This window comes from Kryptolebias marmoratus, linkage group LG20 (genome assembly GCF_001649575.2).
Source record: "Kryptolebias marmoratus isolate JLee-2015 linkage group LG20, ASM164957v2, whole genome shotgun sequence".
In the NCBI taxonomy this organism is placed as follows: Eukaryota; Metazoa; Chordata; class Actinopteri; order Cyprinodontiformes; family Rivulidae; genus Kryptolebias; species Kryptolebias marmoratus.
In genome coordinates, this window is record NC_051449.1 from 23865010 (window position 1) to 23889912 (window position 24903).

The 24903-nt window shown below is 39.0% G+C and overlaps 1 protein-coding gene across 2 annotated transcripts in view; it reads left to right on the forward strand.

The window, feature by feature from the left end:
• The first annotated feature begins 438 nt into the window (after nucleotides 1–438).
• The window catches only part of pik3r2 (phosphoinositide-3-kinase, regulatory subunit 2 (beta)), a 40441-nt gene continuing 15976 nt past the window's right edge, over nucleotides 439–24903 (forward strand). Inside the window, exons 1-3 of one of the 2 annotated variants that reach the window (XM_017431368.3) lie at nucleotides 439–656; nucleotides 13778–14575; nucleotides 21768–21860. In XM_017431368.3, the coding sequence (XP_017286857.1) occupies nucleotides 14257–14575; nucleotides 21768–21860 (412 nt within the window). In that variant the 5' untranslated portion in view covers nucleotides 439–656; nucleotides 13778–14256. Of the gene's footprint in view, nucleotides 657–9354; nucleotides 9948–13777; nucleotides 14576–21767; nucleotides 21861–24903 lie in introns of those variants that run through there. The other variant, XM_017431369.3, reaches the window with a different exon arrangement.

The following is a 24903-nucleotide window of genomic DNA, read 5'->3' on the forward strand; positions in this document are numbered from 1 at the left end:
TATATATAAATATATACTTAAAAAAACTGATATGAATATATATATTTTTTTCTTTAAATTTACAGCTAGCACATTTTCTGTTTTTTTTCAACTGGCTTTAAATCACTTTTTAATTCTGCTTAAAATAAATGGGATGCTCCCAAATGAAATCCAGTTTAGGGCTCCATCAAATCTTGGGCCAGCCCTGCTTGTATATTTGTTTGTTTCTCTGGTTCAGTTTCCAAAAGTTGGCAAGCCTAGGATTGGGAACATTTACCGGGTGAGAAAATGAGTTTTTGCAGCACAAAATAGTTCTAGTTTCACGAAGAGAATCTGTGTAGAGTTGAAGAGTGGCTGGTCCAGATTTCCAGAGAGTCGCCTCCTCTCATTAGTCGTTCGGACTTTTCCGTACGGGGTTCGTGCCTTTCCGCGTCTTCGTAAAGTTTCCACGCAGGGAGTCTGCTCCCCTGCGCCGTGCTGAGCTGGAAAATGGCTGAGTTGTGAAGGGGAATAGAGCGAGAGGAGGACGGAGGAGGAAAAAGTTAAGACCAAAAGTTTTACCAGGATATGGAGAAAGCTGTCGTCTGAAGCTTAGACTTTGCTCCGACTCTGACCGACTATTTTTCGGTGTTAAAATCCCGAAGCCAAAAGTGGGAAGACTGGAGAAACTTCCATGGGTGAGTTTTTTTTCTTCAACTTATTGCACATTTTCAGTCCAGCAAAGGCGACTGTACAGAAAAAAGCTGAAAGCTTTGCAAACTAGTCTGTAGTTTTTTCCCACGTTTGAAATGTAATCTGTGTCTTTTTATCTATCAGTCTTGCATTCTCTCACATACTAGTTTTTAACGATTATTTTTACAATTTCATCTCGTGTCACACATTGTGCTCGCGCTTGTTGACGTTTTTGAAAAATGTCACAGTGTAATGTAGTTTAAAATTAGGGCTTAATTGTGTAGTTCTTATTTTTCCTCTTTCTTTTTCTTCCCCTTATTTTTTGAGTGTTTCAGTTTTAAGTGCCTGCTGCATATAAGAGGTCCTAAAGCCGTCAGTTGGTCATTTAACACGATGTAAAAGTTAGTTTTACTTAAAGGCCCAGCGATCCTTGAAGGGATGCATGTCGCCCGCTGCTTTTTATTCCGGAGGTTTAGACAAATATCATCTTTTGAAGAGAAAAAAATAACTTGTAGCTGTTTTGGTCAATCTCATCTGTAAAAACGGCTGAGTTAAAGCCATTTTGGGTTGAATAATGTTGATGACTACAAAAACGTATTAGTTGTAAATGTACATCCACTGATTACTGTCAGAAAGTTTCAGTAAAATCTGTCCATTGATGGTGTGTTCTGAGGTTTTCACAGCAGCATTTATGTTCTGTTCGATTCCTGTTCTTACTTCTTGCTGGAGGGTGCTCCTGTGACAGAGTAGGGCAGAAGAGACTGCAAAAAGAAGAAATACAGAAGGAGGCAACATCGTGTTCTGTAATGGCCTCTGGCGTAATGGCACACTTGCTGTAATAAAAAGCGGTGAATTTACTCGTCGTCAGCTATTTTATTACAATCGCCACAACAAAATTGGTGACAAAAATGAGCGCTTCAGCACAGAGTCCACCGCCTTTCCTGCATCACGCTGGAGAGCCTCTTATATAATTTACAACGTGATGGAAGATATTTGATAATTACATTCTCATCATAAATGCTACGAGAGAGACGAATGACTGAATGAAAGATGGCGTTCCATTTTATTACACTGCTTGGGTCCAGAAGGACAGCGTCTGTTCTACACACTACTAGAACTACATGATGAAGCCATGGCTGCACTTGAAAGACATTTTGGCACTAAAGTTAATGTACTGGGGTCAAGCGCAGTCAGTTCATAAAGGCAGCCTAAAAAGAAAAGAAAAAGAAAATTATTAGCCAATCAAAATAGTTCCTCTTAATAAAAATTGAAGTTATGTAATTACTTTGCTTGCTGTGCAGTGTTTTGTTATGTGGGTTTTTTCAACTATTTGGACAATTTTAAATGGATTTCAAAATGATTTTTGGTGATTCATTCACAGTTTGTTACTTATCTGCACTTAATGTGGTGGAGCAGGTCACCACCTGTGTTCATCAGTAGATTTATCATATTTCCCTGTCAGCTGTGATCAGAACTGCAGGCAGCTCCAACAGAGCCTCACTGAAGCAGAAACAATTCTGCTCTATGGACACAGTCTGCTGGTTTTAGCTCATTAATACAACCACTACTACACTTAGATTACCCACAGGTGGATGTTATTTAACTAATTATGTGGCTTTTAAAGGTATTGGTTGGGACTTTAAAACAAAGCAGTAAATATATACGCACACACCACTAATTTAATTTTATAGTTTTTGCAGTAGTCCGCCCCCATTTAACTTTAACTTGGAGTATTATTGCAGAAATATTACTTCAAATCAAATTATACATCCAATACACACAGCTGTGTACCTGCCATTTGTTTTATTTTACACAGTTAAAATCAAAATTATGTAAAAGAGAAAAAGAAATTCTGGAAGGATCTCAATGAAGTGACAGAGAGTATTCCCAGGGAGGAGGGAGTGGTGATCGGAGCAGATCTGAATGGACATGTTGGTGAAGGAAACAGAGGAGATCAGGAGGTGATGGGCAGGTTTGGTGTCAAGGAAAGGACCCAGAAAGGACAAATGGTGGTGGATTTTGCTAAAAGGATGGAAATGGCTGTAGGCAACACCTATTTACAAAAGAGGGAGGAACACAGGGTGACCTATAAGAGTGGAGGCAGGAGTACACAGGTGGACTACATTCTGTGTAGAAGAGGTAACCTGAGGGAGACTGTGGACTATAAGGTTGTGGCAGGGGAGAAAGTGGACAGACAGCATCAGATGGTGGTGTGTAGGATGACTGTTGTAGCGAAGAAGACGAAAAGAGTAAAGGCAGAAAAGAGGACCAAATGGTGGAAGTTGAGGAAGGAGGAATGTTGTGAGGAGTTCAGAAAGGAGCTGTTAAAGGCTCTGGGTGGTCAGAAAAAGCTTCCAGATGACTGGGCTACTACAGCCACAGTGATAGATAGGAAGGTACTTGGTGTGTCATCTGGACAGAGAAAAGATGACAAGGAGACCTGGTGGTGGAATAGTGAAGTGCAGGAAGTTATCCAGAGGAAGAGGTTAGCCAGGAAGAAATGGGAGAGGACTGAAGAGAGTAGACAGGAATATAGGGAGATGCAATGTAGGACAAAGAGGGAGGCAGCAAAGGCAAAACAGAAGAGTACAAGAGGCTGGACACTAAGGAGGGAGAGAAGGACTTGTATCAACTGGCAAGACAGATGGACCAGGCTGGAAAGGATGTGCAGCAGGTTAGGCTTGTTAAAGATAGAAACAGTAATGTTCTAAAAAGAGAAGAGAGTGTGATGGGAAAATGGAAGGAGTACTTTGAGGAGTTGATGAATAAAGAGAATGAAAGGGAAAGAATAACATAGGTCATAGAAACTGTGGACCAGTAAGTGGAAAAGGTTAGTAAGGATGAAGAAGCTTTGAAGAGGAAGGCAGTCGTACCTGATCACATAACAGTGGAGGTATGGAAATGTCTAGGAGAGATGGCAGTGAAGTTTTTGACTCAATTATTCAATGGCATTTTTGAGAGTGAGAAAATACCTGAGGAATGGAGGAGAAGTGTGTTGGTGCCAATCTTTAAGAACAAGGGTGATGTACAGAGTTGTAGCAACTACAGGGGAATGAAGTTGATGAGCCACATGATGAAGATCTGGGAGAGAGTTGTGGAAGCTAGTCTTAGACAAGAGATGACTATTTGTGAGCAGCAGTATGGTTTTATGCCAAGAAAGAGCACCAAAAACACCATCTTTGCTTTAAGGATGCTGATGGAGAAATACAGAGAGGGTCAGAAAGAGCTTCATTGTGTCTTTGTAGATTTAGAAAAAGCATATTACAGGGTGCTGAGGAAGGAGCTGTGGTGTTGTATGAGGAAATCTGGAGTTGAGGAGAAGAATGTTAGACACAGGACAGGTACAGGACATGTATGAGGACAGCAGGATAGTGGTGAGGTGCACTTTAGGAGTGACAGATAGCTTCAATGTGGAGGTGAGACTGCATCAAGGATTGGTTCTGAGGCCTTTCTTGTTTGCTCTGGTGATGGACAGACTAACAGATGAGGTCAGGCAGGAATCACGTGGACTATGATGTTTGCAGATGACAAATGGAAAAAGATGGGAATGGGAATGAGAAAAGACAAAGAGGAGATGTATGGATGCAGTCAGAGAGGACATGGAGGTAGTTGGAGTGAGGACAGAGGACACAGAAGACAGAGTTAGACGGAGGAGGATGACTTGCTGTGGCAACCCCTGTAAAGGGAAAAGCCGAAAGTAAAAGAAGATCCTATCTTTTTTTCACATGATTGTAAAATTTGTGTGGTTAGCGATTTAGGAATTGAATGTCCTCCCCACTAATAAGAGGTCAGCTCATTGCTAATGCTAATCTCAGTGCTGTGAAGGATAAGTGCAGAGCTTCTCAAAGTGTTAAGCAACTCTACTGTCCAGCGGAGTTGAAGTAGTGCATGAAGTCTCTTCAAGTTGTGTAAGACTCAGTGTTAGATGAACTTCTTTTTGTTAAATTCCTGTTAGATGTGTGTTCCAGTTGTAATAAAATGTTATCTAATCAAACAAGGTTCTTTAAAGAGTTTCACAGCTCCGTCAAAAAAGTTACCCGAGAGCCAATTAGAAACAAAGTAGTACCTTTTTCTAACTGCAGTGACACACATTTTTAGTTTTTACCTACCCTCTACTCAGAACAGCTCTGTCCAAGAGGTGAGTAAGTAGCATATCACTAATTTACAGTCTGCTTTTCTCTTTGTTAAAGAAAATACAGTTAACCCCAAAGTCACAGTTCAGAGTTTGTGGCCTTAGTCATTCATGATTTTTTTCTTAGAACCTAACTAATAATAGTTTGCTTAAAACCCCTGCAATTTTGCGAAAACCACAAATATCCTCTGCAATTTTTTATGACTTTTTTTGTGGCAATGTATACATTAGATTTACTTCAGATGTTATGAACAGCAGTAGAAAAATTAAAACCATCTAAAAGGAGTTTAGGTAATGCAGGGTGTCTTGGTGTTTGGCATGACTGATAAAAGCAGGGTACTGATAGGATCGTGATGAAGCTTTTGGCCCAAACTTAGAGGAAAGCAGTGAAAGTTCTGACAGTGAAAGGCGACATCTGTAATCCTTGTCCCAACACTGATGCGTCAGGAAGACGCCTTAAAAATGAAGTATAAAAAAGAAATTGTAAATCTGACTTAAATTAGGATTCAAATTAGGTGCAAACTATTTGTATGTATTTTAATTGTATTTTTGTGTAAAAAAAGTCTTTCAAAAGTGCCTTTTTGTAAAACTGTTATGAAGTGGGGTGAAGGAGGCGAAGCCCGTTTGCAGACTCATGATGAAAAATAAACTAATTTATTTAGGGAAAAAGCAACAAAAACAAAGAGCTGACGTTGCAGCAAACAAAAACCTAAACTAACCAGGAACTAAGCAGGAGCAAGACGACCAGGACACAAGGGGCAATGAGAAGTGACAATAACCAGAAGGACAGCACATCAGGGAGACAAGGATAGAACAATGAACCAGCAAGTAAGTGGAGAAAGTGACCGGGTTTTAAAGACAGAATGACAATGGGAAATGGGCACAGGTGAGTGATTACAACTGTAGGCAGGTGGAGATGGGCGTGGCAGGAAAACCAGAGACTGACTGAGGAGGAGTGAATGTAGCAGGAAACACAGACACAAGGAACAAGAACTGAACTAAGACCAGGATAAACACAGGAACCAAATAATCCAAACACAGAAAAAACAACATAAATTCAAACACTGACAAAAACTGTAGGTGTGTAAATATTTGACACAAATATCTTACAATATCACATAATAAATAGCTATTTTTTCAACTTTCCTGTCAACTTTAATCTTTTTTTTTTTTTACTAAATCATGATCGGTCGGCGCTTGGCCAACGCCCACAGGAACAACCCCACACCAAGGGGACAGCACCCCGCGGGCAGCCCCCCAACGACACCGTCAGAGACTCCCAGCCGCCCCCAAAACCCCAGCCCTCACTGAACCAGTACAGGCATCTGGACGGTAGCAAGAAGGGGAAACCGCGCCCCCCCAATCCCAGCCCATGCCCTCCCCCATGTGTTGCATGCATGTCTGTGGTAGTGAGCAACCGAATAACTAAACATCTCACCCTGTCTCTGAGGGAGAGCCCAGCTACCCTGCAGAGAATACTCATATTGACCGCCTGTATTCTCAATCTTATTCTTTCGGTTACTACCCAAAGTTCATGACCATAGGTGAGGGTAGGAACATAGACCGACCGGTAAACAAGGAGTTTTGCCTTGCAGCTCAGGTTTTTGTACCTTTTAGACTTTTCAAAATATTTTATTTTATTTACAAAACAATTGGCCATAGAAATAAATAAAGACCTCTTCAGTTTCTTCGAAAATATTAAACTTTTTAAATCTGCTTCAGCGTACTTTTTCTTTTTTTGTCTTCTTATGATACTTTTAGCTAGCCTTTTGCTACGCTTAGGTTTTAGCTCACGTTCTGCTACTTTAGGCTACCATTCTAATACTTTTAACTTTTAGACAGCCCTTTTCTCCTTTAAACTTTTATATAACTTTTTTTTCCCCACTATTTTCTTTTATTAAATTTTCAACATTTAACATCAACACTGAACAAACAACCCCCACCCCAGCACCTATCTGTGACAGACTAATGAAAACCATGATAAAATAAAAAGTTTAAGGTAAAATTAATATTAAATAAATAAAACACATTATAAATATACACACAAATATATACACACGTTGATACACATCACTGTGTTGCTCAGTTCAGAATGATCTGACAGTCTGTATCTTTAACAGGACAGAAATAGACTCCAGGTTATTTCAAATGGTCCAGCCTTACCGACCAATTTTTCTTAAATTTGCCCAATTTAAGAAAATAAAGGACCTTTCTAATCCAGCTTGTATATGTAGACGGAGCTGCAGATTTCCAGTTTAACAGTATTAGCCCCCTGGACAGCAGAGTTGTGAAAACAATATCCTTTTTAGCAGGAGAGAGATCAAGTGAAGTAGGCTTCATCTTGAAAAATGCAGTTAAGGCATTAGGAGTGATTTAATCTCCAGTTATATTAGACAATGTAAGAAAGAATTTAGACCAGAACCTCTTCATGGAGGGACAGCTCCAAAATCTGTGTGACCTTTTGCATGTTTATCTTTTAGATAGCTTTTTGCTAAGTTTAGTTTTCAGCTAGCGTTTTGTTGCTTTTAGCTACAGTTTTGCCACTTTTGGCTTTTAGCCAAAGTTCTACTTCTTCAAGCTTTAATAACTCAGTTTTAACTTCAGCTTTTTTCAGGACATTTCAGCAAAGTCTTTCAGCTCTCAGTATTCACACTTGGGTGGCAATATATTAGGAAAAACTTGCAATATTATTTTTTATTATTGCTTAATATTTACAATGATGTCAATTGTGATAAATCTAAAATTTCCTGAAAGTCTGAGAGGTGAGCCTGCAAACCTGTGACGCTGTTGCCTCACAGCAAGAAGGTCACAGGTTGTACCCCTGTGCTGCCTGTTCTAAAAACCACGTTGATTAACTATAAATGTGGGGGCGGCTGCTAAGTGTATCTGACGTGGGCAAAGGTGGGTAAGCATGCAGTTTGAAATGAAAATAAACCGTGATTTTCAAAACTGGCTGTTAAAAATGCATCCTCATGGTTCGATGGTCATTTGGCTGCAGACACTAAGAATTCAGTGACACTGTGATGGAAAATTTACAGGTTTATTTGCAATTTTGAGTCACCACCTTGTCTACAACAGTCATAGTCCTGTGAGATACTAGGGCAAACCCAAATTTGTTACATCAGATTTACATATTATCAAATTTTGAGGTAATCTGTGTTTTACAGTGAATTTTGTTCAATTTCATGATTCTGATTGCAATAAGGCCTTAATACCGTGCTGTTAAAAAAAATGTTACTAAAAACATTTGACTCATATAATTTTAGCTTAGTTTTGGTGTTGTTTACAGTTTTGTTTTGTATTCCAGGGTTGCCAACTTTCGAGGTCAGCTTGTCGTGAAATTTGAAACAGGGAGCATATTTGTTTGATTGGGAAGGTGCGAGAGAAAAAAAATGAGCTGTTCCATATTGACCTTGTTCTTCTCCTAAACTGGGACACTTCTGTGTGTCAGAAATTGTGACATGTTCTTCTAGTGTTAGCCTCAGTGCTTTAACCAAAAGACATTAACCATGAGTTGTACAACATACTCAAAGGAAGAAAGAAACTTTGTAAATTCAGAGTATTTTAAACATTTTAATCTGATGCTGTCAAACAGATGTGGAGCTTTTTACATTCACGTCCACTGAGAAAACAGTGAAGCTTTCATTAAAACTTTACACTTAAACAGTCCCCCAAAACAGCAGCTTGTTTTAATGTTTGTTCATTATCAAAGTCAAAGGTGAATGGTAATGTTTTTGCCTGTGTCTGTTACCAAAATATCGCATAATCCACTTAATGAAGTTCAATGAAAAGTGCAGAAAGTAACCACTGGATGTATATCTACAACTGTTTAGGTCAATCAAATTCAAGATGGCTGATACAGCTAATTAAATAAAAATCAGAAAAGGCTGTATGTCAGTCTGTTTTACAGATACTGACTTAAGGTTCGGTGTGGTAGTAGCTGACACTAATTACCAACGTATATCCTGACCGCTAACAGATTCCATAATAACTTTGATTAAACATTTGTCATTAACTACTGTATTTGGAATAAGCTCTATGTGTCTGTGAGCAAAATATCAGTGGCAGGTGATATGCATTCCTTCAAGGAATGCTAGGTCTTTATTTATTTAAGTTATGAAATGCTTTTCTACTTAACACAGTATTTTTTAACTTCGTGCTCTTTTCTTCCTGCATTTGTCACTCTGTTAGTGCAAACATTATCTCTTTGGTCCCACTGCATGACTACAGTGTGACTCATGAAGTTTTCTCCAATCACATGCAGCCTTAATCCTTTCCATGTTAAAATCTACATTCTTACCCTAAAATAATAGGCTTTATTTTAGGTCATGGCATCTCATATTATGAGCATTCTCTACATTGACAGAGATTTTTTTTTTTTTTATGTCAAAAGTCTCAAAAAAGGCAAGGCTGTTTTGATCACTGCCTAGTTACATTTTCTAATATTAGAACATTTTCTTGATTTGCCCGGCTTCTCTGGTGACTCTGCAGCACATGGTCAGAGCATTGGCCAATCAGAGCATGGGTCTGGCTATCCCTCTCTCTAGCAACAGCGAGTTACTTGCTGCCTATTCATTAATTATTTTCCTGTGGTTCTCCCTCGTTGCTCTCTGTGTCTTACTCTTGTCTTTTTTGCTGCTCTCTGAACGGAGTGAATGTAAAGTCTTTAAAAGAGATTGGATCTACTGCCAGCTGCTGCTGTTGATGTGTTAACCTGCAAGCTGACACAGCATTCTGAGACTTCGACTCCTCTTTCATCTCGCTGGACTTTTTTTTTTGACTCTGGAATTAGAAGTCAGAACTGAAGGCTGAACAAGAACACTACTTTTTCTCTTTTTTTCTTTGTCTTTTATTTTTGCCTCCTTTACTGCAGCAATAAACAAATAAATCATGGCAAGAGGAAAAACAACTGGGCTTTTTTTCTGGTTGACAATGAGGGGAGGGGGGGACAGTTGGAGGTCGGACTATGAGTGCAGAGCAGGTGGAGAGAGAGGAGTTTGGGTCTGAAGTAGAGGGGGTGTAGTGGTGTGAGGATTGCGAGCTGTGGTTGGGTATGCCAGTGCCACGTGACTCTAGCCTGGCACTTCTTTCTTGTTGACTCGGGAGGATTTGGGATCGAGAGTCTTCCTGAGTCTGTCCAGCTTCTGTCTGAACAAAAAGTGGGGTGAGTTTTGCATGCTCCTGCATTCTGTTATCACATTAACTCTTGGAAAAAGGGATCACATTCATTTTTCACCAGGGTTTACAGTGAATGCGCTGTCGGAATGCCAAGAGGATGGAGACTAAGGTTCATAAGCATGCATTTTATCTTTAAAACATGCAAACTGAAAGCGTAGTTTGAATATTTGATGCTTTTTCCCAGATTGTGTTTAAGCACCTGCAGTGCATCACTCAAAACACTGTCCATTTATAAACATTTTTAAAACGTTGGTACGGCATCAGGCCTTGCAAACCAGGCCTTTGGTTTAGCCATTTTTGGAGATTGCTCAAATTGCGTCAAAGTGAAACACCATAATAAAAGTGTCTTTTTCCATTCCTGCCTCTCATCACCTTCCGTTTCGACTTGCTTCTTTTTTCCTCCCTGACTTGCTTTCATAGACCATTGTCCTTGATTAGTCCACAGATCACAGATCTCGTACTTAATCAGGTAATCTTCTGTTTCCTCACTTGTTGTGGCACAGCATAGTCACTGGTTTAAAATCGGACTTATTATTTTTATGGGTTTTTTTCCACGCTCTTAAATGGCCAAAAAAAATCTACAATTTGTCCACTTTTAATGTGGATTTCATAACTTGCAATATAACATTAATGTTCTTTAGTAATTCTGGTTTAACATTTTAACCCTCAGAAGGTCTTCAGGAGAAAAATCGACCACACATTTCGTGTTCGTTTTTATTTATTTAGTTTGGTGCTGTCAAGGCCGTTCCTGACAAATCCAAAAAATCTTTCAAAAATTTTTTACGCTGTTGGATTCATTTCAGATGCTCCCGTTAACTCCCAGTCATTTTACTACCCTTTAGTGTTCCTTCAGGGACCCATTGAAAGCAATTATAAATGCATTATTTGGTCCCTTATTTAAAATATCATAAAACACGTCTCTTTCAATTCCGTTTTTTTCCCCCTTGATTCTACATTTGCACAACAAAAAATAAAACCAAAAAATCACTCTGTAGCTTACTGTGGCCGGACTCGCCCAGGCTTGACTGAAAGCAGGGCCTCATCAGCGGATACGGGATGTGGCGGGCAGACAGTATTCACAAAACTCCGGACTGGAATTTTTCCGGACTGGTCAATAATAACATCTGGGTGTCCGAAGGGGAAAAAAACTGTCATAGCATAAATTGTCAATTTTAAAAAACTCGCTTGTGTAGTTTTGTTAAACTGAAGGCTTTTAAGGAGCTAAAATTTTTAAAAAGTCATTTAAATTTGATATTTATATTTTAGGCTGAGATAGCTTTTTAAAGAGTGACTAGTTTATGGTGGACAAAAATATTAATAAATAGTATTTTTAACAGTTATGTGAGGTGGTCAATCCCCCCCTCAAGAACATTTATTGTCAAAGTTAAAAAACCTTCAGAGTGTAAATCTAACTTTGTACAAGCTATCATACCGATATAATTTAACCTTTCAAGCCGTGTGTTTGGTGTAAATGACCACATTGTTTCATGTCTCTGCTGAGGTTTTGCCATATTTACATGTATGTTATGAAAGTTTATTAAAGACCATTGCTTTGATTAGTCCACAGATTACACGAACTTATTCAGGTAATCTTCTGTTTCCTCACTCCTTGTGGCGCACCATAATTCCTGTTTTAAAATAGGACTTTTTGCCTGTTTTTGACCCCTTCCTAGTTGGTCAAAAAGATCTACAATCTGTCCTCTTTTAGTGTGTGTTTAGAATTTGGAGTTTCCATCTTGTAATTTTAGATTAATCTTTTTAAACAGGAATGGTTAATCAGTTTAATCTATCACAACAAAATATTTTTACTTTTTATGCTGTGAAATGCAGCTATGTGTTGCAAATGACCACATATTGTTAGTTATTTTTATCAGAGAATGTTCATGTCATATTTATCAGCTGCCACTGAAGGCAGAGTGATAATATTTTTGCACGTTTCTATGTGTGTAGGTGTATTTATTTGAACTGGTAGCAAAATTTCTCATCACTAAACAGATTTTAATTAAATTTCTGCGGTAGCTTGGTGGTCAGTGCTGCGGTCTTGTAATCATGAGGCTGCAGGTTTGAGCCCAGGTTGTGGCAGGAGGGGCATGCAGGGTAAAACAATGTTTAAATCATTTGTGCGAGTTTGTTTGCTGTGGCAACCAGCAAAAACAAAAAAATCATTGGATGTACCTCAACAACTGATAAACCTTTGGAATCAAACTGATTTAAGATGGCCACCACAGCATAGCAATCTAAACACAAAAATGGCTATAACTCAGCCGATTTTACAAATACTGAGCCAAAATTTGGTGTGTTAGTCGCTGATTGCACAAGATCTTTTTTTTTAAACTTGCTATTAACATTTGTTAGCAAAATATCTCAAGTATTGCTGTAAATGCAGGCATTAGTTTTTCACATTTATTAGGTATTATAGAGGGTAAGGCACTGAAATATGGTGCAGAAACATTTTTGGTTTGTTTTTTGAGGAGCTAAGAGGATTTTGTGGCTTCAAACAAACACTCACAGTAATCATTGGATGTACAGGTACAACTGATTACCTTTTGGAGTCAACTCATTTCAAAATGGCCACAACAGTTAACAAACCTTAGCCTACACAAAATTGGTTATACCTTTGTGAATTTTACAGATATTGAGCTAAAATCTGGTGTGATAATGGCTGACAGTCAGTCACAACACATACAGTACTTCAAGCGCTGATAGATTATGAGAGGTCTCACAGCTTCAAATGACACTGATCATAATGTTATTTTCAAGCTTTGACCAAAACAGCTACAACTCTGTTATTTCTAAATATAAGATCTATATAGGGTCTATGATGAACTAAAACTTTGTCCTGAAAGGCAGGGGGCAATATCCATGCTTCAAAGAATGACAAACCTTTAATTATACACTTTATTTGCTTTTAATTAGTGGTTTATGATATTGTACCTGTCTTTGGTTGAATGACTGAGATTAGACATTAGGCATGTTGTTCTAGACCAGATATGGAAGTAGAAATATTTCTCCTACCTTTTCTCTCTTCCAATCAGGGAGGACTGTTGCAAAATGTCCTGCATGTTTCAGAAAATTGTGGTTGTTCTACACCTGAGATGCAGTTCTTAGCTTCTTTAGCATCCTTAGCATCTTTAGAGTTCTGTTAATTGAACATGGTGATTTTTTTCTTGACAGAGAAATTTGTTTTTGTGAACAGAATGAAGCGTCAGGCTGTAAATGAGTGAATATATGATGCAGCATCATCATCTGATTGCTTAATTCGAACTGCATAAACACATGGAGCTGTCGCAGTTTGCTGTTTTATTCCTTAAGCTTTGTTGCACATAGATGTGTGCTGCTTTTTCTCATTGCTGTTTATTCAACAGACAAAGCCTTCAGTGGCAGTCAGTTTATTTATATTGCACAATGTTAAAAGGCTGACAATAATGCTTTTACTTATGTCTGTGTGGGTTTCTGTCATCAAAATATATCATGAACCACTGGACACATTTTAATGAAACTCTCAGAAAGTAAACATTAGAACTGATCTACAACTGATTAACTTTCGGTAAACCCACTTTAGGATGGCTGCCACATTCAACACACCTTAAAAACATAAAATGACTGTCTTGAAATGGTAGCAGCAAGCTTTGACCAAAACAGCTACAACTCCATGGTTTCTTGTCATTTGATTTTCGTTTAAAACTTTGGGCATTAAAAGCAGTGTTTTGATGTGAATTCCAGCAATAATTGTTAGGCCTATAACTCTTTGTTGTTGGTGGTTTTTTTCTATGCTAATGTCTGATTTTTTTTTCTGTGTTTTTTTCTGTTCTGCAGGGTGTTTATAATTCCTGGAACATGTGGGAGATTTGACCAAATCTGAGAAAAATCAAATCCTCTCCTATTCTGCCAGCTGTCTTTCAATCAGACTCAGGGGGCCCTTGGCTGGCTTCATCTTTTGCTGGGTTGTTTCGACAGCACCCAGCCTTCAGGTTCTTGCTGCCTAAAGGAGCATGTTGCTGATGCTGTCACTGTGTTCCATCATCTGGCTCAACCGCGGCATCAAGTTGAGGAAAGTGCATCAGTACAGCAACCCGAGACAGGTGACACAGGCATAGCAACACAAAGGGCCACCTTATCAACCTGTAAAAATGCTTTTTATGCTTCTGCTGATGTTCTCATGTCACTCTTCCAATCCTCTGAGCTTTTGCATCAACTTTAGTGACTTTGGTTTTTGAGGAAGATTTCAGCACAGACAAACTCTTGCTGCACCCTCAATCATCTACGCCATTCTTAGTTTTTGAGTTCCATAAAACATGGCAGCAGAGGGTTTCTACTACCGTGCACTCTACACATTTACTAAGGACCAGGAAGAGGACTTGGATCTGCTGCCCGGAGACCTCCTGACAGTCAGCAGGGCCACTCTCATGTCAGTGGAGAACTATGAGGAGGACTGTGTGGAGCATCCGGAGCGCTTGGGCTGGCTGCTCGGCTACAACCACCGCACCAAGCAGAGAGGCGACTTCCCGGGGACATTTGTTCAGTACATCGGCCCAATCAAGATGGCTTTCCCATCAAGTCAGCCGAGGTCTCAGAGACCTCTCCCCACTGTTCCTACTTTAGAACCTGCTCAAGGTAAGAGCCTTTTTGTGTTTTGTAATGCAATTTTCTTTTTTTAGATGAGCAGTACAGGTGCAGGATTAATTAAATTTAACAATCAGATAAGAAATTGACATCAATAATTTTTTTATTTGTATTGCCTGTCACCAAAAAGGGAGGGAAGAGAAGATTGATTTTGTATGTGTGTGGGTGTATGTCTGTCTGTTACTAAAACATCTCATGAACTACTGGACAAGTTTTAATATAACTTTCAGAACGTATTCATTGGATGTACATCTACAACTTTTGGAGTCAGCCCACTGACCTTAAAAAACATAAAAATGGCTACAACTCAGTCAGTTTTACAGATACTGAGCGAAAATAGTAGGCATGGACTGATATGAGATTCTGACAGTATAATAACCTTGAGCAAAAATACCATGATTTCACAGTATTCAAACTATAATTTAAAAATGCATCATGTATATCTGCTTTCATTTAAAAACAAAAATGCAATTACTATTACTTTTGCTGCCTAAATAGCATCACAGTGATTAATAATGATTATTAATGTTTTTAATTTTAAGTTTTGTTTTAACTTAAGATGCACTAATTCTGGTTTTGTGGACCAATACTGATTTTTGACCTGCCAATACAGATTTCTCTTAAAGAGCTATAATTAACCAAAAAAAAAATTCCATTCATTTTCTTCACCTACTTTTCTGTACACAATTGCAATGAGCTGGTGCTTATCTTCGTCAGTCAGTGGGTAAAAGGTAGGCTATCCTGAACAAGTCACCTTTCCATCACAGGGTCACATCGAGACAAATGAGACAGACAACTTGTCACATTCTAGGAGTGATTTTCAAATAGTCCCAGGAGTGCAGAACTGACACAAAGAGCTCATGAAGAATTTCAACTGTATTTAATAAGAAACTAAGAAAACAAAAAGCTGACAAGGCAACAAAAACATACTAAGTAAACTTAAGAGACTCACAAAAAAACTGAAACTGAAAGCACTCAAACCACAGAACCAACTCAGGAGACAGCTGGGATAACAATTAATGCAGGCACACAAGGAGCGGAAACAAGAGGGCATATATGGAATTGGGCAGATTAAGAGAAACAGAAACACCTGGGTAATGACAACAGGGAACAGCTGAGCACAGGCGGACAGTGAAAACACAGGGAGGCACAGGGAGAAACTAAACCCCAGGATAATAATAAACACAAAAAACTCTCAAAGAGTAACAAAAACCCCAAACTGATACAATCTTTTACTCTGTCACAATTAGCATTACCAGTTAACCTAACATGTTTCTATGTAGTCACAATGGAGAAAATGGTGGCCTTTCATAGATGATAAACACCCTGGAGGGAATTATCATTACACATGAATCAAAATGTCACAATAGTGTCTTCTTTCCAGAAACAGTTCAAAACCAGTGAGCCCTATAGGGTTCCCCATCAAAAGGTTCTAACAGGATCAAGTCAGCACATCGTCAGGGCGAAACAGCTATGCTAAATGAACCCTCAAAACACCCCCATCTCAAAAGGCACTCCTGCTCTCCTTCAGTCTTTCCTCAAAACCCTGACTAGACCAGGCAAGGATCTCCAGACATGTTTTTCTGTGGACAAAGCTTTTAACTAGGGTTACATTCCCCACCCCTGTTAACAATCAGAACCCTCCCTAAGAAAACAACAACAAAACAATAGGTAATCAGCAAACATATGTTGTGTGATTAAAAGTCAATAAACTTTTAGACTTACAACATCCCTTAGAAATCAGTTCAGATTGGCTTAAATAATTCTTCCAAATCATCTTAGCTTGATTCCACAAAATACTTGATCAAGAATGATTTTTTTTTTCTCAGAAGTTTCAGTAATATAAAATAAGTAAATCATAATGATACAAATATTCAAAGGTTATGTACAATATATTCCATTAACTCAAATTAGAGTCTTGTGTAACTGAATGCTGTTTCTTAACCTTACCAGTTATCTTAATTACGAGATCTACCCACATAAAAACAACTTGTTTCTAATCAAAACCTCTTAGTTTACCACTTTTTGCAAACTCACAAAAAACATTGTTTTCTCAAATCTTTTTTGTCTTTAAACATAAAATTTGTAAATGAAAGTATTGGGATTGGGTTAATGCAAATGGAGAACATTTGCCCAACATCTAATATGTTAGTCAACAGGGATTAAAGTCTATGTCGCCATGATGGATTTCCTCATTTGGAACATGGCCAGAATGGATTTACGTCATCTGTAAAAATGAGAAGAAAAAAAAACATATTTTTTGATGTGGTCCTGTCAAAGCCTGCCAATGTAATTATGATACAGGGATTAAACTGACACTGTTTTCAACAAATGAAGTGAACCAGAGCCAAAGTTTTAGCCACTCAGAGCAGGTCTGAGTGCAGGCAATGTTGCTAATTTAAAGACTTTAGATATTATATCACTATAATTTAGCAAGGTTTTAGACCCCTCTCGTGACTTTTTTCCTTTTTTAAGAAAGTGACTAGTGACTTTTCTGGTGTTTTTGGACACTTTTGAAGACTAAGCAAGTGTCTTTCTTTACAACCAGCAACGGGTGCTGCAGTGGATCCTCCTCTGTCCCACGGCACTCACAGGCAGCTCAGTCCTTCTACACTAAATTAACTTTGACTTGGTATTATATTTTCATAAAAAACACCCAAAATATACAACTGGAAGATAACTAATCACAAATCAGTCAAAGCCCCGTATTTGTACTAAGGTTGCTTTCTCTGAGCATCAACAACATACCAGTAGAGAGTCAGACTACCCAGAAGTCAATTCAGTGTCAAGTGGTCACGTGAAACAGTCCTGCTCGCCATTATTGGCCCATTATCCTTCATGTTTTCATTGTTTCCCTTGCTCTTCAGCAGGTCTTCTAAGTTCTGCAGAACCCTGTTAATCACTTAATCACTCAGTCTTTCAAATCAGGTTTGTCAAAGCAGGGAAACAACTAAAACATGCAGGATAGTGTTTCTCAAGGACCAGGGTTGGGAACCACTGATGTAGAAAATCTCCAGGAAAAAAAAAGAATCAAGTGAACCAGATTTTTTCTATAGGTAACTTGTGTTTGATGCAAATGCGCAAATTATTTAAAAAAAATCAAATATTAACAATGGTAGGAACAAATAGAAAAACCTCAAGTTTGCTGTGGTACTAATGTTGGCACCACTTAAGGTACATCAGTGTGGAAGCACACCTTTGCTTCCACTCACCTGTGTTAAAGTACAAGTGAGAATAACCTGTGATAAATTGTCAGTGCCCACATATGGTATGAGTTGCCAATGAATGAGTACTTTAGTGTTTTCAAAAGCAATATGCTATTCATTGTTTCGTTATCACAATGGTGAAGAAAAAGGAGGTGTCTGAGGACATCAGAAGGGCTATTATAAGCAAACACAATATTTCTAAAGGGTATAAGGCGATCTCCAAGGACCTTGGTATCCCTGTATCAACAGTGTGCAACATTATCAAGAAGTTTGCCAAGCATTGAACTGTAAAGAACTTCCCTGAACATGGAGGAAAGAGGAAAATTTATGAAAGAGGTCTCTAAAAATGGTTAAGAATGGTGGAAAAAACACCACGTACAACAGTCAAATACCTGAAAGCCAACCTAGAACAGTTAAGGATAATTTTTGCCAAAGAGTACCTGGACAAAATACAGTCCTTCTGGCAAAATATTTTGTTTAGTGAGTTTTTTTGGCAATGCATACAAACAGCTTGTTTACAGATGGCGCAATGAAGCTTAAAAGTAAAGAACACCCTACCCACAGTTAAGCATGGTGGAATATCCATAATGTTGTGGGGCTGCTCTACTGCGTCTGGCACTGGAGGCCTTGACTGTAACATAGGAATCATGAAATCAGAAAATTACTAAGAGATTTTAGAGCGAAATGTCCCACCCAGTGTAACAAAACTTGTCTTGAGTTAGAGCTCATGGGTTCTTTACCAAGATAAATATCCAAAGCACACATGCAACAGCATGCAGGAGTGGTTAAAAAGGAAACAGTCTGTTTTGTAGCTGCGAAGGGGGGGGCAACCAAGTATAAAGGAGGGGTGCTAATATGGCTGTCAATGCGTTTTTTTTTTTGTTTCTTTCTTGAAATTACAACTTGTAGGTTGAAAATCAGTGTTTTTTTGTTGTATTACGTTGGACCTCCAATTAAACAGACTGATGTTAAAAAATTGGTAAGCTTCTATTTATTTCTAAAGATATTGTGTATGTGTAAAAAATTATGAGGTGCCAATAATGGTGGGCAGTAACGTACACCACCAAAATGTCTTAACTATGCAACAGGAAACATTTGGTTCTGGACAAACTCTGCGGGAGGTTTCTTCCTGTTAATAGTGAGTCTTTCCTTTCCACTGTTGCCAAAATGCTGCTCAGGATGGGAGATTGCTACGAAATAAAGATTCAATGCAATCTGCTGACTTCCTTGGATAGATAACTTTCACCGATTGGCATTTTGTACTGTACTGTTTGTGAATGTTTTTGTACTGTACATTTTGTTGTGAATTGGCATTATATAAATAAATTGAATTGAGCTGAATTAAACTGAATTAAATCCTTGAAACAATATGTTTGACTCTGCAGTTTGAGTTTGCACTTACGGACACAATATTCTTATCTTACATCAGAAATATGCGTCAAAACGTGGAGAGACATGTTTATTTTCTTCTCTCTTACCTCTCTCTGGCCTCACTTGAAATCCCTGCTAAAGTGAACCATGGCTTGGCACTTTTGCAAACTCCTCTTTATATTCTCTTTCTTTCAGCCTCCAACCCTCACTACCCCTTCCCTCCCTCTCTCCTGTCCTCCCTTCCTTTCTGCAGCTTCTATCCTAGATTCACAAGGGCATGGCTGATACTGTCTCTAGACAGCTATAAACTGTGTTCTCAGAAATGGGAGGCCTCGTCTCATTCTCCCTGCTCTCCCTCATCTACTGAAAAACCCTTTCAAAGCACCCACAGAGAAGGGCAGGAGGGAGGCAGAAGGGGTGCTGAGACAGTAGAGAAACTGAATAGAAAGGTTATGGAAAGGCTGAAAATGTGGTTCTATTTTGCAGTGGAGGATGTTGTTGTTGCCTACAAAAGTCCCAGATCAGAAGATGGTCTTAGTGTTCTCTTATGGCAATGACAAAAATGTTTTACCTGAAGTAAACTTTAGGTTTTTGTGTTGTGCTAATGTTGTTTGGTGAGAAGGGTCCACACAATATGATGAGATGAGCAGGCCTGTCAGTTCAACTCTTAAAAATGAAGACGCAGAGGCCTGTGTGAAGGCTTACTGGCCCCCACCCTCACCCCCTCACCCCCTCACCCCCAGGGCAGGCAGCGTTTTCACATTTAACTGTCCTACATGAAACCTGAAAGAACAGGCAGGGGAACAAAAACAAACAGAAAAGGAGAAATATTCCATGAAAAAATAAAAGCTCTAGCATTTCTTAAAAGAATGCATATCACCTGCTGTTTCTCACGCTTGAGTTTCAGATTAAGATCATCTTATGTTCAGAAATTACGTACTTGTTGCCATTTAGGTCAAACCTTTAAAACAACTTTATACCCAGTTTCATAATTTCATGAGATGTCATGCTTATATTTTGTAAATGACTCTCATCTACCACCACATCAAATTTTACCTCAGTATCTGTAAAATTGACTGAGTTGTTGTCATTGGTATTTTGGCTGAACTGGATTGACTCTAAAAGTTAATCGATTGTAGATGGACATCCATTGACTTCTTTCTGAGAGTTTTATCAGAATTCCTAAAGTGGTTTATGAGATATTTTGCTAACTATCAGACATGCAAGCACTCACAGACATTTGCTCCGCCTTTGCCTTTTGGCAGCATGCAATAATTATATGTTAGTCCAAAGGGGTGTAAAAGATAAGGGGGGTAGAAAAAGTTCACTGGGTGCAAATGTGTGAGAGAGCACAAAAGGTAGAGAGACATCGAGAGAAACTGAGAGCCAGAGAGAGAGAGAGAGAATGTGGACGGAATGTGCTGACAAGACATTTCTCCTGTGAACACCCGAAATTAATAATCAGCAGAGGTTTAGTCAAACCGGGCCAGGATCACGAGCCTAATGCCAAGTCCTAGCCAGGCCCTCCCAGCACCCAGTGTAACAGCCCCCCACCCCTTAAGCCTTTCCCCAGCCAAAACTGGAGACGAATACAAGGTACTGCCTGTCCTCTCCAGTCCGGGCCGGGCCTTGTACAGAGCTTTTGCTTGTTCAGTAGTTTTTTAAATCCTTTATTGTCCTCCACTCACGCAAAAGGCAAAACCCTGAGCAGAACGAAGTGGAGGGGAGAAGGAAAAGCAAGAGGGGAGAAAAGAAAAGACCAAGAGGAAAGACAATTATACCTTTTTGCTCCTTGTTCTTTTCTTTTTTTCTCATTTGAACAGATGCTTACATTTTGTCTATTCAATTTTTTGTAAATATAATTATTTCACCATTTTGAGTTGTTTTTTGTTCTCCTTTTCAACCAACGTATATAAGCTTGTGTCTTTCTTTTGTTCACGTTTTTTTTTACGACAAGCTAGTTGTGTGAACAACAACTAAAGATCTGTCTTTATCATGTGAATGCTGAGTCAGCATTCACACGATTCTTTTTCTGTTTATAATTTCTTCCATATGCTTTTGAGACTAACTATTTTGGCTACTGTTTTACTCATTTAAGTTTTTAGGTAGTGTTTGTCGGTTTTATCTATTAGATAATATTTTACACATCTTAGCTTTTAGCTACTGTGTTACAATTTCTTTTCCTTAGGTACTGTTTTCCTCAATTTTTGCTTTTAGCTACTGTTTTGGCTAATTTAGCTTTAAGCTACAGTTTTGCTAGTTTTAGTTTTTTACTGATTGTTTTTAACTTTACCAATACAATTTCAGTGAAACACAATTTCTCTAATTTTTCTTATACTTGATTTGTTTGTTAAGCTTTTTTATTACTAAGCAAAAAACAAAAGTTGGGTTTTCAAAGCCTTTTTTTAAAGTGGATGTGTTTGTGAATTAAATACTAAACTTAAAATGGACACCAAACTAATACTAGACTTGACCCTATTTTATTAAGTTCCTCCAAGTTTTGACAGGTTCTTAAAATGATATGCACTCTGTATCTCCAGCTGCTTTAAGTTTACGGCATGCTTATCAGTGCAGCAGTGTAACAGAGATTTGTCTTCTTGTTTCAGCTGTTTCTATGCCAGACCTCAGTGAGCAGTTCACACCACCAGAGATGGCCCCCCCAGTCCTGGTGGGCTTGATCCAAGCCATAGAGAAGAGAGGTAAATCCATGTCCACCAGCTGACACAGTCATCTGTTGTCTCACTCTCTGTCTGTCTTTCTGTCTGCATGTTGAGCTCAAGATTAGGCTTTAAGACAATGTCTGACATATACACACACACATTCACAGCACCTCTGCTTAAGTTTATTTGGTTCAAGCCACACAGAGAATCCTGCATAGGAGGGTTTGAGTTACCCAACACTTTTAATAACTGCTGCTGAAAGGCAAAGGTGGAAGAAAATATATTTTTCTTTCATAGATAACTTTCATTAATTACCACATTAGTGTAAAGAAAGCACCTACATGAGTTTTGTCATTGGTCTAAACAAAGATCCATTCATTAGTGCAACTACAAAACAAAACAAAACTGGACTTCATTGTCATCTGCAATTGCTGTATTCAAAAAAGCTGAGATTTATTTGCACAAGTGTGTGCAATGGGAAGACTTGTTTTGATCATAATTGAATGTTAATTTCGGACCTTGGACTCTGCTGCTCTTTGCCACAGATGCCAGGATGGGACAAAGACTCAAAGTCTTTAGAAAGGCCTCCTCATCCTTGGTTATCACCTGCTTCCTAATGTGTACTTAAGCTTTTTATCTTATGAGAAATTAAAAAATTGCTTTGTCTTGAGACAGAAAATATTAAACCTTAGGGGAGGATATAGCCAGCCACTGAGTAACTGACAGATAATTAATGTAGTAGCAATCTCTACTCTGCAAATAACAAGATGGTTGGTTTAGACATTGGTACATTATGTTTTATCAGTTATACACAGTTCTGTTTTATTTCTTGTGATTTGTGTGTTTTTGTCTTTTCCCTGTGATGTTCTTGTGTATTTTTGCTCCCTGTGCCCTCTGTGTTTCTTGTGTCATCACTCACTCTCCATTGGTAGTTTTTCATGTCAGTCTGCGTCACCCATCTGCACCTGTTCCTAGTTACTAATCAGTCACCTGTGTCCACTTCCTCATCAGCCTCAGTCCCTATAATCTGTTCCTTAGCTTACATTAATTTCTAGTTCATTATTGCAGAAATGCACTGTCTGGTTTTTCCTTGTGCCTCCTCGTGAAGATTATGTTTGTAAGTTTTTCTGTTGTTGTTCATTTTGCTGCCATGACAGCCTTTTGGTTTTATTTATTAATAAATTAGTTTATTTTTGAGCTCCTTGTGCTGGTCTGCATTCTGAGTCCAAATCCTCTCTTAACAAAACCTGATAATAATTTGGGATGTACTTTCAAAGGACTGATGGGTATTTTTAGAGTAGTTACAGGGTATTTACAGAGTAGTTTTAGGATATTTGCAGAGTATATACAAGTGTGCACACTGGTTACTTACAAGGTATTTACAAAGGTACTTAGAACCCACAATTGCTCAAAGGATACTTATGTGGGTACATACAAAGTACTTACAAGGTAGTTACTGAGTACTTACAAGGATCTTCTTGGAAGCTTACGAGGGTACTTACAAATTAGGCGGGAGACAATGAGTCTGAGTGGGCCATGTTCTGCAACTCCAATGTCGAGGCAGCAGCCCTGAGCTGTGACTGCAAGGTTGTTGGTGCCTCTATTTGCTGGAAGGCTGTCAAGCTGAAGGAGTCCTATCGAGCCTTGTTAGCTAGTAGGACTCCAGAGGCAGTGTGGACCGCTCTCTCCAGGTTGGGAGTGAGGTGCTGTCTCAAGTGGAATAAATTAAGTATCTTAGGTTTTTTGTTCACGAGTGAGGGAAGAATGGGGCGTGAGATGGACAGACGAATTGGTGCAACTTCTGCAGTATTGCATACTCTGTACCGGTCCATTGTGAAGAGGAAGCTGAGCAGCAAGGCAAAACTCTCAGACAAACAGCTGCTGATCAGTCAGATGGCCAATAATCAGACAGGCAACAATCAAACAGCAAGGCAAAACTCTCTGTTTACTGGTTGGTCTACATTCTTACCCTATTGAAAAAACAAGATCTCTGATAAAAGAGTTTTCTCCACAGTATAGCTGGATTCTTCCTTAGTGATAGGGTGAGAAGTTCGGTTATCTGGAGGGACTCGGAGTAGAGCCGGTTCAGGTGGTTTGGGGATCTGGTAAGGATTTCCCTGGATACCTCCCTAGGGTGTTCAGGGCATGTCCAACTGAGAGCAGAACCTAAGGAAAAACAACATACATGTTGGAGAAACTATATCTCTCTGTTGGCTTGGGAATGCCTTGGATTCCTCCTGGAAGAGGTGAGGTGACTAGGGAAAGGGATGTCTGGGCTTCCCTGCTCAAGTTGCTGCTCCCATGAACCAACTCCGGAACAAGCGTCAGATAATGGATGGATGGACTTTTTTCAAAACTAAATATTTATATTTAAAATTTTACTTTTATATTTCAATCTAAATATTTCTTTTTAACTTTAGTATTTGGTTTTATATTTAAAACATATGGACATCATATCAAGATTTTTTTCAATAAATGTAGTGATAAGGTGACTTAAAAAAAATCACATTTTATTTTTTAATGCTTTAAAGCTGCAGTAGTTAACTTTAAAAAATATATATTTTCAATGTATTTGTTAAAACTGTCACTATGTGTTGAGACTAGAATATGAGATAGATAATCTGTGAAAACATCAAGCTCCTCTGCCTCCTTCCAGTGGTCCTACTGCCATTTGCAGAAATGAAGCCCTAGGCGAAAATTCAACCTGTAAGACTGTTCCGGCATCCCCCATCACCACGCCTTCGCCCCAGCCAATCAGGACACTCCACCTCACTACCTCGATCCAATCGCCCGACAAGAGCTCCTTCAAAAGGCGAAGCGACCCAGATCCACCCGCTTCAGTTGTGCTTCAACCCACCTCCTCCCCGTTTCCACCACCAGCCTCCCAGACGCCTCCAGGTCCCCTCAAGACTCCTCTCTCCAAGTTCCGCTCCACCACCAGTGTCCGGGTCCGGGGGAAGACCTACCTGAGCTTCGTTCGAGCCGATCATTCAAGCTCGCTGCGATTCTCAGCACGCACGTCTTCCGCCGGTGTCCGAGCGCCAAATCCTCGGTCCAATAAAATTGTCTAACTGCTGTTTCT